This window comes from Parasteatoda tepidariorum, chromosome 12 (genome assembly GCF_982258835.1).
Source record: "Parasteatoda tepidariorum strain Cologne lab strain chromosome 12, Ptep-v5.0, whole genome shotgun sequence".
Classification (NCBI taxonomy): Eukaryota; Metazoa; Arthropoda; class Arachnida; order Araneae; family Theridiidae; genus Parasteatoda; species Parasteatoda tepidariorum.
In genome coordinates this window covers 8,993,622-9,008,352 of record NC_141766.1, presented here as the reverse complement: position 1 = coordinate 9,008,352, position 14,731 = coordinate 8,993,622, and the positions used below count along the sequence as shown (strand labels likewise).

Below are 14,731 nucleotides of genomic sequence, written 5' to 3'. Positions count from 1 at the left end.
AACAAAAAAAAACAATACCAAGATTAAATTAATGTGACTAGAACTAAAGAGTGAGCACTTGAAAAAATATATACAAGAGAAATCAAAATACTAAAATCAGCTAAATAAATTTCTTAAAAATTTTTTGTTTAAATTTCAAAAAGTAAAGCAAAGGGTGCAAAAAAAAAAATTAAAAAAAAAAAACACTTCTTGTTCAATTATGCAGAGGTTTGATGAAGAAACAATGAATTTTAATTTAAAAATGTTTACACTTTCAGGACAGCTTATTTCAGTTAAATAAAATCATTTCCTTTTTTAATTCTCTTCATATATCCAACTATCCATTGCTTGGGAATAGTTGGTTAGTTCATCCTCAGTAAACCATAAAGATATTTCTCTCTCAGCACTAGGAAGGGAATCGCTTCCATGAATAATGTTTCTGCAAAAAAAAAAAAATATGCAAACATGAAAATTCAATTTTATAAGATTTTAGAAAATTCATTGTTAAAGATTACATAACAAGATTAAATTAAACTTTAAAATACAACATAGTATAATTTTAGTCAAAAATTTATTGCATATTATATGGCAAATTGTTCATTGTTAGTAATTAAATAAGCTAAAATTTTAAGCAAAAAATATAGTTCAGTACAGTACATAAAATAGTTGGATGAGAATATGCATCTAACTACTTCAATCAGGGATGAGATTGGCCAAAAGGCAAAAAAGCTGGATTTTCATGAGAGTATATCTTACATGATTTATAGCAAAAATATGAGTAACATATTCTCATCCAGTTTCGCTGATGTTGTAATGCCTATATATAGCAATAATCATCGATAGAAAAACTGCCACATTTATAGTAACTAATTCAAGAAAAAACTTAACATTTATAAGAATTGTGATAAAGGATTTCAAAAGCGCGTGAATATAAATCGCGATATTGAAATCATGGGAATGAAACTCTATATTGGATTTCAAAAATGTAAAATACAAATCATGATGCATAATTTTCAGATCACGTAAATACAAATTACGATGCATATTTTCTAAATGGCATGAATGTGAATCCAAAACCTAATTTTCAAATCATGTGCAAATACGAAAATAGATGTTAGATATTACAAGTGCAAAAACAAATCACGACATTGGATAAACTCACATGACTACGATATGTTACACAGAATTTTAAAAACGCCTCAATACAAATCTCGTAAATAAGAATTGCAATGAAGGATATTGAAATCACGTGAATAAGAATTGCAACACGCAACTTTGAAATCAGGTAAATACAAAAATTGACGTTTGATATTAAAATGCAGCGATGTCTGGATTATGAAAACCCAAGCTATCTAGCGGAAGGGTAAAAATGAGGAAAATCTTATTTTCTGCTTGCAAAAGCTAATAGTTAAAATAAGGTAGATATGTGGAAGGGTAGACAGCTATGTAGTTTGAATTTTCTATATATCTTTCGATATATTATGCGATTGATTATATCTATATATCAAATCAGAAATAAATATAATTATTTTATTTCAACGACTTAATTTTCAGAAAAAGCGCAATATTTATAAAGTATAAAAACGTTTAGAGAATCGGAGTCTTTGATAAAAAGGCTGAAACTTAAGAGACAAAAGCATAAAAGGAGGAAACCCACTAAAAAGCAGAAATATCCCATCCCTGTTCAATGTCGCAAGCCACAAGAAAGTTTTGTCACATGATATTGCATGCTCAGGCAACAAACATGTTAATCAGTATTTTACATGGGTTTTTTATGCTTACATTATCTGGACTTAATATAATTCTAATTAAAATTCATACTGGCGTAATGGTAAGAATCGAGGGGAAGATATATTTTTCTACTGAAACGAAATTTTTTTATAGCAAAAACACAATTTGTTTTGCTGAATTTGTGATTTTATCGAATTTCGCGAGGTGAAATACTTAATTTGCTTAATTAAAAATGAATGCTTAATGCTAATGAATTAAAAATAAATGCTTCATTAAAAATGAATTTAGCGGGCCCTGCAAAAATCATATGTTTTATAAAGAAAAATTTACAAAAGGGTCCAGCATAAATAACAGTTGTATGAATATTATAATATACAGAAATTTTCAACATAATTCAAATATTTTCCATTTATATATTTATTAGTAAAATTCTTTTAATAATTACTATTGAATTCCCCACAAATAACTAATTATAGTACATCAATAATTAAATTTTTAAATATTATTATGATAAATCACAATACATTAGGAAAAAAATACTGAAATTAAAAATATTTAATTTTCTACATGGTTCATAGGCACCTGGTAAAAATTAATTTTAATATGTATCAATAGTGGAATAATGAAGTTGAAAGATTCAGAATTAGCTTTCATCATAGAGGAAGAAATTATAATTCAAGGCCAAAGATTTAGGTATATTTACTAACAGTTATTAAAATATTCTGGCAGTTTCAAATATAAAATACTATTTTTCTTCTTAATATTACTACCACCTAGTAAAACTTTGCATACAAACTCTGATAGCAAGAAGTAATTTTAATAATATGTTTATCTTGCTTGCTTCTTTAGCTAGGGAGTTAAAATGTCTTCTGACTAATTAATCTCCCCATGAATATACACCACACTTAAAAAGTTAAATCAGATTTGTGACAACCAATTTCTCAGAAAAAAAAACAAACTTTAATGATGAAAATGGGTATTCATAACTAGATATTGCATAAAGTACAGTCAAAAGCAAATGTACCCCAAGGACAAAACTTAGTATGATGGTAATGGCAATAACATTTAGCTATTTTCTATTCTTAAAATATATTTTTCCTCTCATACCCAAGTTGTTCACAGCTGGGAAAATTTTAATATGTGCTAGAGAAAGACTGAAGAAAAAAATTGCTCTCACTTAATTCCTAAAATTAAAACCTTTAAAATTTTTAACAATGTCATGAAACATTTGTCCCCCCCCCCTAAAGATTTCCTGGACACCTGCATATCACACTAATAACAGTTTTGGGTTGCAACTAAGAGCTGTAGTATTTAAGAATTCTAAAAATTTAGTATTTGTTGTAGTTGCTTTAGAAAATATACGAAAACTAAGCATTTCTAATACTGCTTTAACATACCTACTAGAGTAGTGCTTCTCATTACTATTAGCTGATTGGTTGTACCAGGCATAGCAATTTTAAAACTTAATTTATTGCATCAACTGTAATGATTTTTGCATTATGTCACAAAAACCTTCATTAATGAAGTCAAGTTATTAGCTGGGAAGAAAAAGAAATTCAGCTCTTACAATTTGTCAAGCATAGTCAATCCCTAAATGAAACATTTTCTTGCAATTTGAGAAAATGGCAGGTGGCAGCCCCCATATAAATAAGTAATTATCTTTTAAAGAATGAAATAGAAATTTTATTCATTTGAAAGTAATTTTTTCTAAAATTTACCTGCCAACTTGCACACACAGGTCTCCTCTTATAGTACCCGGAGCAGATTCCATAGGATTTGTAGCACCAATTATATCTCTAGCTGTTTTAACTATATTCAATCCTTCCCACACCTGAAAAAATTCCAATATTCTGCTTCTAATAAAGTTCTATTAAAACAATAAAATGTATAAATAAAAAATAGTATTGAAATTGTAATGGAATTAAATTTATAGAAACACTAAAATAACGCTGCTTAACACATTGCTGACTGGTCACGAGTTAACTCGTGTTTCTGTTATCAGTGATCTCGTGGCGACTATTTTAAAAAGGGGGCGTAATTGTCCTTACTTTTCAAGTTTTACTATTAAATTCTATACCAATTTATTATAACTTTACGAAACCTGATATACTTGTAAAATTTGTGGTGTACCATTACGCATGGTGTATGTTAACTTTTCATCAAACGGCATTAAAATTTTTTAAAGTTTATTTATATTGTTTTACTTCCACATCCGCTTTCAAAACAATAGCCGGGCACATGGGGTAATTTTCAGAAATGTTGCCGGTCAGCAATGTATTAAAAATATCTCATTTCAGTCTGAGGGATATCAAGGATTTTTTTCAAAGGAAAAAAGGATCCAAGGAAAAAAGTAAAAGGGACTTTCTGTGTATCGAACATAAAATGACTTTCTTTGAAAAAATATTCTTTTTTTAAGTGATTGAATTCAAATTTAATGGAAAATACTCAAAGTAATAAAATTGAAAAGTTTTAAAAACTGTATGATATAAAAAATAAAAAAAATTTCAGCCTTTAAATGCATCATCCTTTCATTAATTATATTGTATAAAAATATTTTAGATTTAATAATCTTTAAAAAAAATTCAACTGGTTTAATTCAATTGGTTAACGATAAAAAATTAGTTGATTTATATCAATGATTTAATCATGCTAATGCTGATGGCAATGGTACTTATGCTGTTAAGTATCCTAAAGAAAAAAAAAATTCAGCTCCCCCCTTTTTAAAAAATCATGTTTTTTTTTTCAAGGTATAGCACAAAATGGATTTTGTATACCTAGGTATTGACTGTATCAGCTCTTTATGGATTTTATGTTCCTTCAAACTCTCTATGGATTTGTGTTATTGTTTGATTCTTGTTATAGTTCTGAGTAACATAGAATTCGGTTTTACTACAATGTAAAATATTGAAATAAACTACAGTTGATTTTCTATATTTAAGAATTTTATTAAATTTATTTACTCTTCCCAAATTGTTACTTTTTAGTTTTCATCTATTTAAAAACGATGTATTAAATAGCCTGGACAAAAACAATATTATTTAAATTAGGCAGCAATTACTATAAAAACTTTAAAAAATCTTTTTCAAAACGGACATTTCTTTCAGGTAATTTTTTTCTTTCATTGTCTTGGTGTCACCCAAACCATTATTTAATTTTGGAAGGAGCTTGACGCTCCCGATTTCTGCATAACAAGTTTCTAATTTTCGATTCTATGAGTATATTTAAAATAAATACATAATTAATAAATATTTAAGACAAAATTTTAAGAATAGCTCGTATTACAAATGTAATTTAATAAGAGCTTTACAAAACTAACAAATTTATTATATTAAAATCGAACCATAAATATAATCTATGACAATTATCTTCTTTTCTTTATTAATATCAATGAATAAACAGAGTTCAATAATTGAGACCTAAATTTAAACGTAAATAATTAGTGAAATTTAATTCCACATACTATACACATTTGATATGCAAAAAATCATGAAGTCAATAAATAAAATAATAAAAATAAAAACAATACTACAAAAGCAGTACCATTGGAACAACAGGTCCAAGTTGCATATAATTGACTAAGCCTGGGAAAAAAGGCCGCCCAGCTAACTCAGCATAATGTTGTTCAAGAAGTGTTTGTGAAGCCTGTAAAATAAAAATATAAATTACATTATACTTTGATGCCTAAAATAAATAAATAGACAAGTTCTTAGGTTTATAAATAACTCAGAGGAAACTTTGAAATACCAATATCTAAAGTTATCAATAGTCGTCTTCAGAGAGAAACTTCCATCTTTTCATTCTACTTTAAATAAATTAGCATAAACTCTGCAATCAAAGTAATAAAATTTTCTCAGAATTAAGCCCAGTGATCACTGCCCACACAAATACTCAGAGATCTCCAGAGTAAAATACAAAATGTTTCACAAAAAGTCTTATTTAAAACAGTATTGTTTAATTACATATTTTTAAATACAATAAAAAATTTTTAAACTTTTATTTAATTGTATAACAAATTCACATATTCAACTTAAAATTTATAGGATATATTAGTATTTATAAGAGAGATACACTTGTTAATTTTATAACTCCAGATATGAATTTTGTAACTCCAGATATGAATTAATTTTGAAAATTTATGATTGTTATAAGTTTGATTTGAACTAAAAGAAATAATAGCTTATTAGTATAAATACAAATAATAAAATTGTTAATTAGAAATTTCTATTAAAAATTTATTGACGACAAGATAAATAAATGACAGTTCCTCTGGAAAGTCTTAATAAGATATTGATTTCATAAAAAAAAAGTTTTAAAAACTTTAACAGATTGAAACACTAGCGGTAAGGTTTTGTGTGGTCCCTATACTGTTAATACTCTGAGAATTTCCGAGTTGATTGGTAATTTCTTGGAAATTAAGGTTTTTCCAGTTTGCATTTTGAAATACAGATAAATGTAGAAAAATATTTTTCTGTTTTCAAAGAGGGAGATATATGATAGCTTAGAATAGGCTCATCGGTGTATAGAGGTGAAGGGTACCAGCAGAAAACTCTTTGGTTTAATGTCCCTGAAAAATGAGTAATAATCCCCAGAAGGGATAGATAAAAAATAATTTAGACATTGGAAAAACATATTTTATTAAAAAACCAAATCTATTTATATTAATTCATTGTTAACATTCAAGTAGAAATTACTATACCGTAAAAAGTTATTTCCAACCATGATCTATCTCTTATTTATTTCAATGACATAAAAATAAATAGTTAAATTTGCTTGAAAAACATTACATTTATCATAAAATATTTTTGGTAAGCCAGTGATTTTGTTTTCATGCTAAATTGCTGCAAATATAGCAAAAAGCATAGATGGGATGTGAAAGAAAGTTATAATGCATAATTTTTTTTCAGGGCTATGAACAAAATCAGCACATGTTAATTTTGTTGTTCTAAGGCTAAATTAAATTAAATAATTTTTTTAAACAAAAACAAAATTTTTGTTCTCCTTTTCCTTGCATTGACAGCAGAAGAAAATCAAATTGCATGAGTGCTCACTTGGTGCAGGAGTTTAATCAATCGTAATTAAGAGCTTTGATTCTTCGTTCTAGTTATAAATATTTTGTTTGTCAATCAAAAAAGACAAATATATAAATGTGTATATTAATAGATGGAAGAAGTGGGAAATTTATCTCTTCAATATCACTTCTTGTTTTTCACCAGGGAGACTTTCATCTTTCCCTTCTCCAAATTTTGTTCTAATTTTTCATGTATTCTTTATAGCGTAAGTTAATTTATTTTCATGCAGAATTTTGAAAATTTTATATTACCTAGTAATTAGTTAATTCTTTAAAAATTTTACTTTTAATGCATTAGAGACTTAAAAAGCTAGTTGAAATCAAGAATATTTCTCTTTTTTTTGTACTGTTATAGAATATTCGCTGTTTAGTAATAAATTATACTGGCTTAAAACTTAACAAAACCCATTCTCTAATAAAATAATTGATCTAAAAAAAACCAACTTACTTTGAATACAACAGATAAAAGTGTTAATACCTAAATCAAGATTTGATCTTTTATCACATAATCTGTTGGAATTTACCTATGAAATTTTGTGTGAAATAATTGTTATAAATTGTAACTAAGACGCTTATTGCGTAAAAAAATTAAATATTTTAGTGATTGATGCTTGTTAACAATTAAAACTTTCATTGTTTTTTTTAAATATTTTTTATAGGAATTACAGTTTTTAAATATTTGTATTAAATCTAAAATTAAGCTATAGCTGCCTGATGTCATTTACTCCTTTTTAATTTTTTTTAAATATATACTAGTACCAAACTACTCAAATTCAATGACAATGGTTTTATCCTTCCCTTAGAGAAAGATTAGTGATCAAACTAGCATTATATATTACAGTAGGGAACCGATTATCCGGAATGATTGGGACCATCGCTATTCCGGATAACTGATTTTTCCGGTTTTCTGCATCGCTACAAAAAGCCGTTTTTTTAATTGTGAAACCAAACTGAAACAAAATTTTTTTTGGATATAATCTTAAAAAGAAGAAAAAACGATTAAATACACTAATGATTATTTCCAAAATGATGGTAAGGTAAACATCTTTCAAAAAAGAAAGGAAAATCCTAAAATCTTATGAGGAGAAAATTTTTTTTCTTTTAAAAATGGCGGGAAAATTTATCGAATTTCGCTCCGGTTTTTTGGGTTTCCGGTTTTCTGATTTCCGGATAACGGGTTCTGTACTGTATATATATTATGCTGATTTGAAAAGAAAAATGTAACTTTTACTAGGCATGGAAAAATATTTCCAGATTTTAAAATTTAGAAGGCAACTGATATAAAAATTTTAGTTTTAATTCCTTGTAAAAGTATAGCAAAATTGCTAATTGAATTTTTATTTTTCTTCTAATTTCAAAATATTTACTTTTCATGTAAATCTTTAACAAAAGGATTAACATTTTAATATGAACTCACTTTAAGCAAAAAAGGACACAGGAATTTAGAAGTCCTATCTCCGAAGAACATGTACTTTCTTCCTAAGTCTAGCGGAATCATTGTTTACCTATTAGAAAGATCATTCCAAAAGAAAAATAATGGAGATTTAAAGTTTTAATAAATAAATTATAATTACGGAATTGTAAGTATCTTGCTTACTATCAAATACAATTTATTATTAATTTTCAACTTAAAGTAGATTAAGGTGCGAGGTTTCCCTAGTAGTCATAGATTTTTTGGTGATATTTAGACAGAGGCATACAAAAAACAAAACAGCAGACAAAAAGATGAATTTAGAGAGAATAGCTTGTAGTCTGTCTGAAGAAATTGCTACACACCATTTTTTCCAAAGTTTTTGGTTGCACACAAACTGCTTGATTTCTTGGTGATTATAGTAGGCAAAAACAGGAAAGAATATGGAACTGCTCAATGTGCCTCTTCATAATTTTTTGGAGTAGAAAAGGGAAGAAAATAGTTGCCAACCAATTTCATTATTTGGTGATTACTTTACAATGAATGACAAAACAAAATAAAACAGAAATCAGGCCTAAAGCAACTTTAGGTAATGACACATAGACTTCAATGAATAAAGATTCAAATAATTTTTTAAAGAAAACATTCAGACAATTCAAATAAACAAATCGCGAGGGAGATATAGAAACGGCAGTGAACTTGACCATCTAATTAGACAAGAATATTGTCTTTGATTAACAAAATCTGATACTTCACATTGATCTTACAGACAGAACAAATGAAAATATACGGTTGAAAAAAATCTGAAATTTGAAAACAATGAACAAATGTTTCAATCCCAAAAGAGGTAACTAGATGATTTAACAAAATATGTAACCATAATGGAAATTACCAACTGGAAAGCCAAGGCCAACTACAGTAGCCAAGACACAAAATGAATTTTAAATTTGCAAGCTTTAACAAGGTTTATACTTAAAAAGAAATTTTCTCCCTGACTTTTCCAGGTGAGTTACGTAAAATTCCAGGATATCTTTTAAAAAAATAAAAAATCAAAATTTACATTTATTAAAAATGTAACTTAAAATTATAAATAAAATTGCAATTCTAAAGAGACAGTAATAAGCTATTTTTTTATTTTAAAAAAAAATTAGGAGACTTAAATAATGTCAACTCTGATTAGAAATAATAAATTGTCAAAAAACTATAAACTTGACTGAAAGATAAAATAAGACTAAGGGAATTTACTGTGCAATATAAATTTTTTTCTTCTGCCGAACAGAAAAAATATTATAAGAGCAGCCAATTTTATATTTATAAAAGCAGACTATTTTTAAAGAAAGCATATGTGATTCCACATCAGGTAAAATTTGCAAATGATAGCACACCTCTGAGGAAGCAGAATTCATACAATTAAAAAATATTGTTTCTTTAATAGATAACCAAAACAATAAAAATAGCAAAAGATAAAAAAACATTTCTCTTCATTAACTACTGCATTTTCTGAAATTATAAAACAATATGTCATAATGAATAAAGGATAACAAAAATTGAGAAACAAAAGAAAAAAACCTAACATGTCAATATTCTCTAAGCTAAGTTTCAATTGCCTAACTCTGACACCCAACTGACAAACTACAGAAATGTCTTAGAATAGAATCTGTAAAATCTTAAGAATAATAAATATCTGATATTTTTTTTTTTAAATCCTCTATTGCACATGCAAAAATTACGGTTGAAAACAGAAGAGTGAAGTACTCACAATTTGATAGGGTAACTAGTTCCCTCATTTGTTTTGAATCTCACTTTATCTGACTATTTCCAGTTTTCCCAATATTCCTGGTGCGTACAAACACAGCTTAAAAATAAATGAAATATGTAGAGGTTTGCAAGAGGGTGTCTAAGAGTAATATTTTTTTAATTTGGTCTTTTACTTGCACTGAATTTTTAAAAAAAGTTTACTGCCAACGTTTGCAATTACTTTAGTGCAGATTTCGATATGGAAATCTTCCCCATAAAATAATAATAGAATGATACAATTACAATTCCAATTTGGCTAATGTATATTTGAAATTATTTCTGTTTACATCTTTGCTGTTTGAAGAGATTAATGAAAATTATAAATTTTTTTAGAAAAGTCAAATTTTATACTTTTGGAAACATAATTTTAACTTTGTGATATGGTTCTTTTGGTTAGAAGGTTGAGGGCTACTGCCACCTTACCTTGGTTACTTAATTTTTAAAATACAAACTAGAATTACACATACACATAATTTACATCAATATAAAAGAAACAAATTTTTTTTTTTAACTACTACATAATTTCTAAAGTAATAATTGGTTGTGCTACAATAAAAGACCTTTAAGTTTTAATTTACCAATTCTTCCATAAATAATTCAATTTCTATAATAGAGAGATTATACTCTATGTTGAGTTCTTTTAGATTATGCCATTAACAGCTGCGGAGGAACAACAACATAGAGAAAGAAGAAAACTCCATAAAAATAAAGAATAATGCAAGAACAAGGATCATGATAGATATCATACAACAAAAAGATTGGCAAGTGATATATGTCAGCAAGAGAACATAGATTAGCAAGAAAAAAATGGTGTACAACGAAAGCAGAACAAAGACAGCACATAAAGCAAAACAGTCACCACTTTTAACTTAAAATATATAAAAAAAAAAGAGTAAACTGACAGAGAAAAGAAAAAAATATGAGATGGGATAGAACTATAAGGAAAACATATATCTTAAAATAGAAAAAAAAAAAAAAAAAAAAAAAAAAGAAGCTGAGGGTAGGAAAAGAGTATACACCAAAGATAGCTAACAGACTCTGGGATTGTAATTTAACTTCACGCTCTAAAACTAAATTTATGAGAAAGATTTTCCTGGTATTGCACGCCATTGTAGTACAAAAGGTCTGAGAAAGAAACAAGAAAAAAATTTTAAGGAATATTGTGACAAAAAAGGTGATAAAGTATAGGTTGAGAAAAAAATGTTTCAGAAGCTTTAGGCTTTAAATCTAAAATTCGCAAATCCATTCAGCAAAAAATAAATAAATGTAGGGTGACCTGGGGTAATTCCTGATCAAAAAATGCAAACATCTATTTTGTAAGAAAACTTTTCAGGATAGAATTATAATATTTACTGGACGTTAGAGGCTATATGAGATGAGTCCTAGGCTACCTTGATTTGTTTGAAAATCTAATTAGAATTTAAAATATTTTAAATTTTCACTGATCAGGAATTACCCCTTCTCTTGATCCTTTCTGGGGTAATTCCTGAACACCAGTTTTAATCATAAAGGGGCTGTTTAAAAATAATTATACAGTGGTAATTAACAAATAAGACATCAAGATCAAACAAATGAACCAAAAATATATGTTTAAGCAGCCAATAAAACAATTTATTTAAAAAGCAAAAATAAAGGTTAGCACTTTAAATTTTCCAAAAATCTTTGTATCATGCCATGTATTTTAGGCAAGTAGCCAACTCATTCTCATGTTCTGCTGGAATATAAGAAAGAGTTTCCACATGGGTTACTTTTGCTGGATTTTGTAACTTCATTAAGGGAGAGTGTAAAGTTAAGTAAGGTATGTCAACAGCTCTCACACTGAAATTTTCATTTTCAATCATTAAAAGAAATTTATTAATTAAGAAACTTTAATTACTAGAACTAATTTTGATTTCTAGAACCTTAGTATCCTTTTTAGGCTTATAATTTCTCACCATATTTATATTAGGCTAATTTATAAACTTAAAATTGGAACACATTTGTCTAGCATACGGTTAAAAACAAATTTTGTGATTAAATTGAGTTAAAATAGATTTTAAAGTCGTTTCACTTGATAAATATGAACTGTTACTTAAGAAAAGACAATTAGCTATTTATTAGCTTATTTTAATACTATTTATGAAAAGAAATGACAATGATCAGGAATTACCCCAGTGATCAATAATGACCCCATCTGTAGGGGGCAACATTTGATATAGTTTCCTATAATCAATTAGGTATAATGTTTACAGTAGATGTGAAACAATTAAACAAGAGCTTACACTATTTTCATATCAAAGAAAAAGAATGTAACTCAAAATATTTATTATTAAGAGAAGGAGGGAGATCTTTGCAGAAATGTGCACTTTTTGAAACCCATCTCTGAAATGGAAAATACAGAAAGCAGTTTAAAAGATACTTATTTTGTTAGATTAAACAAAAAACTATTATTAAGTAAATGTAGTTATACCTTAGTAAAGTGTACAAGCATTCTTGTCCATGTCTCAAATTTAGAAAAAAATTATTTTCTTAAAATAAAACTTAGGTGATCATTATTTACCCCAGAAACAGAGTGATCGTGAATTACCCAGGGTCACCCTATTAATAAAAAATTTTCATATAAGAGATAACATCTGAATAGAGCAACTGCTGGAAAGAAGGAAACTGTAACAAAGTAATCAGAAAAAAAATCAGATGAGTTACCAAATAGATCTGATGAAAAACTTGCATGAAAAGTGCCTTGAAGGTGGAAAGTGTATTTATGTTTTTTTTTGCTGCAAATCAAACCATCCCTTTTATGTTCTGCTACTTTTAGTTGGCACACGAAATACATGGCAATGCAAATTGCACAGTAATGTAAAATTTAAAAGTGAGAAGATATAGAATTTTCTATCAATTCAATGGTCCAGTTGATGTTAATGAAAAATAAAAAATACCACGCTTCAAATTGTTCAAATCTTGGTGTTAAATATGTATGCCCACTTTGTTACTACAATAACAAGAAATATTCAACGTCTTCAATAGGTATCAAAAATATATTCTTCAAATTTCCCATATCAATGTATTTTTAATGAAATTATGCTAACTTTTAAGTTGTAAAAATATTAAAATAGTAACACAGGAGACAGAATTTGCAATTAATGACAAATGTACATACATAAATAAGAAAACATTATTAGTAGAAAAGAAGTTTCACTGCTAAGTGTTACCAGGGCAAAATTCCTTATTCATTTTTCTATCTAAAAACAGGATGATAAGTTTAAATTTTGGTAACACGGATGACATTTTTCAGTCTATGCAATTAAGTTTTAAAGTATAGTGATTAATAATTTTTTAAAAGTTTGCTGCTAAAACTTTATTTTGATTAAGTAATTAACCAGCCTAGTGAACTGTATTTTTGGAATGACCCATATATGTTTCAGAACAAGGTAAAAGAATTCACGAAAGCATTTTCATTTCTATCAACTCATGTTTTGCCTACAATTACTCTAGAGACACATTTTGCTATATTGTAAGCGAACAAAGCAAAATGCAGCACATTTCTCGTAAGAAACTTATCAGTGTTTTAAAATGATATCGAAATTTCAGTTATACTATTAAAAAATACAAATAAATAGGCCCAATTATCTAAAATGAAATAAAAAAAAAAAAAAACAATTACAGAGCGACAATGTCAAAGAATATACCTGTACAAACTTCATTCCAACCAATTTGAAACCTTTATTTTCAAACCTGGATATTATTTTTCCAATTAAACCTCTTTGCACTCCGTCAGGCTTAATCATAACAAAAGTTCTTTCTCGATGGGCCATAGCACAAACCAAACTGTCAGTACAACTTTCAGTTGTGACCTTTATTGGACAATATTGGCTAGCAACGGAGGAACAAAGTGATGATAAGGATGTGAAAGTTATACAATAACATTGTAAAAATAATCGAATCTTAAATGACATTTTCGATTACGATGATGATGATGATGACGATTGGTGGGCGTTTCTGGAACTGAGCTCTTCGCAGTATTTCGCTTCTAGCTCGCTTATCGTAAAGTGAGAGATAGGATGAAGTTTACAGAATGGTTGGTGCTTTCTACACTAGGGAACGCTGCAAGCTCTATACCGCCTATACTTCCGGGTTACTGTCTCCGGTGTATTTTAAAGCCATTTGGCTCACAACGTGATCATTGTGTTTTAAGATTCTTGCAAACGTGGTATTTGATTACTTATTAATTGTGTTTACAATGCTAACAATACTCGTGTTTACAATGATAAAGGTGCTAACACTAACGTAAGATGGTGCACAGCTTGCAACAAGAACAAACAGTAATAAACATAAGGAAAGAGGCCAAATCAGGACTGCAAAAAAAACGAGCTATTCAAAATCTAGCACTATGCCACCTTTTTAAACAATATATCTATAAATAACTGAAATAAATTTTCATTTCAAACTCACCAGAATTACTTAATAGCATTAATATCTTATGAAATACGGCAGATTTGAGCTCAGAAATTATCTAATTCATTTCTTTTATTGAAAACAAAATTATCCGTTTGAAAATATCGCCTCGCAGAATAAGCTGCAGTAAGCCGTTGCAAACTTTCTAACCGGAACAAGAGCGGGTATAGAACTCGGGATTGTTATTGTTTACATTTATATTGAAAACACCATCCATATGAATAGCTTTTAAGAATCGAAAAAATGATTGAAGCTTGTGACTGTCTGATATATCCAAGAGTGATGAGCTGCTGTTCATTTACGTCGCACTGGAG

At 27.9% G+C, this 14,731-nt stretch overlaps 1 protein-coding gene across 1 annotated transcript; it reads right to left on the bottom strand.

Moving 5' to 3' along the window:
* Positions 1–208: 208 nt before the first annotated feature.
* On the bottom strand, positions 209–13,969 carry LOC110282427 (nucleoside diphosphate kinase). The gene is made up of 4 exons (XM_021145765.4): positions 13,652–13,969; positions 5,251–5,352; positions 3,429–3,541; positions 209–418 (listed from the first exon to the last, which is right to left on the bottom strand). Exons 1-4 carry the CDS (start codon positions 13,916–13,918, stop codon positions 295–297), a joined length of 606 nt encoding a protein of 201 aa, XP_021001424.2. The 5' UTR covers positions 13,919–13,969; the 3' UTR covers positions 209–294.
* Positions 13,970–14,731: the final 762 nt, after the last annotated feature.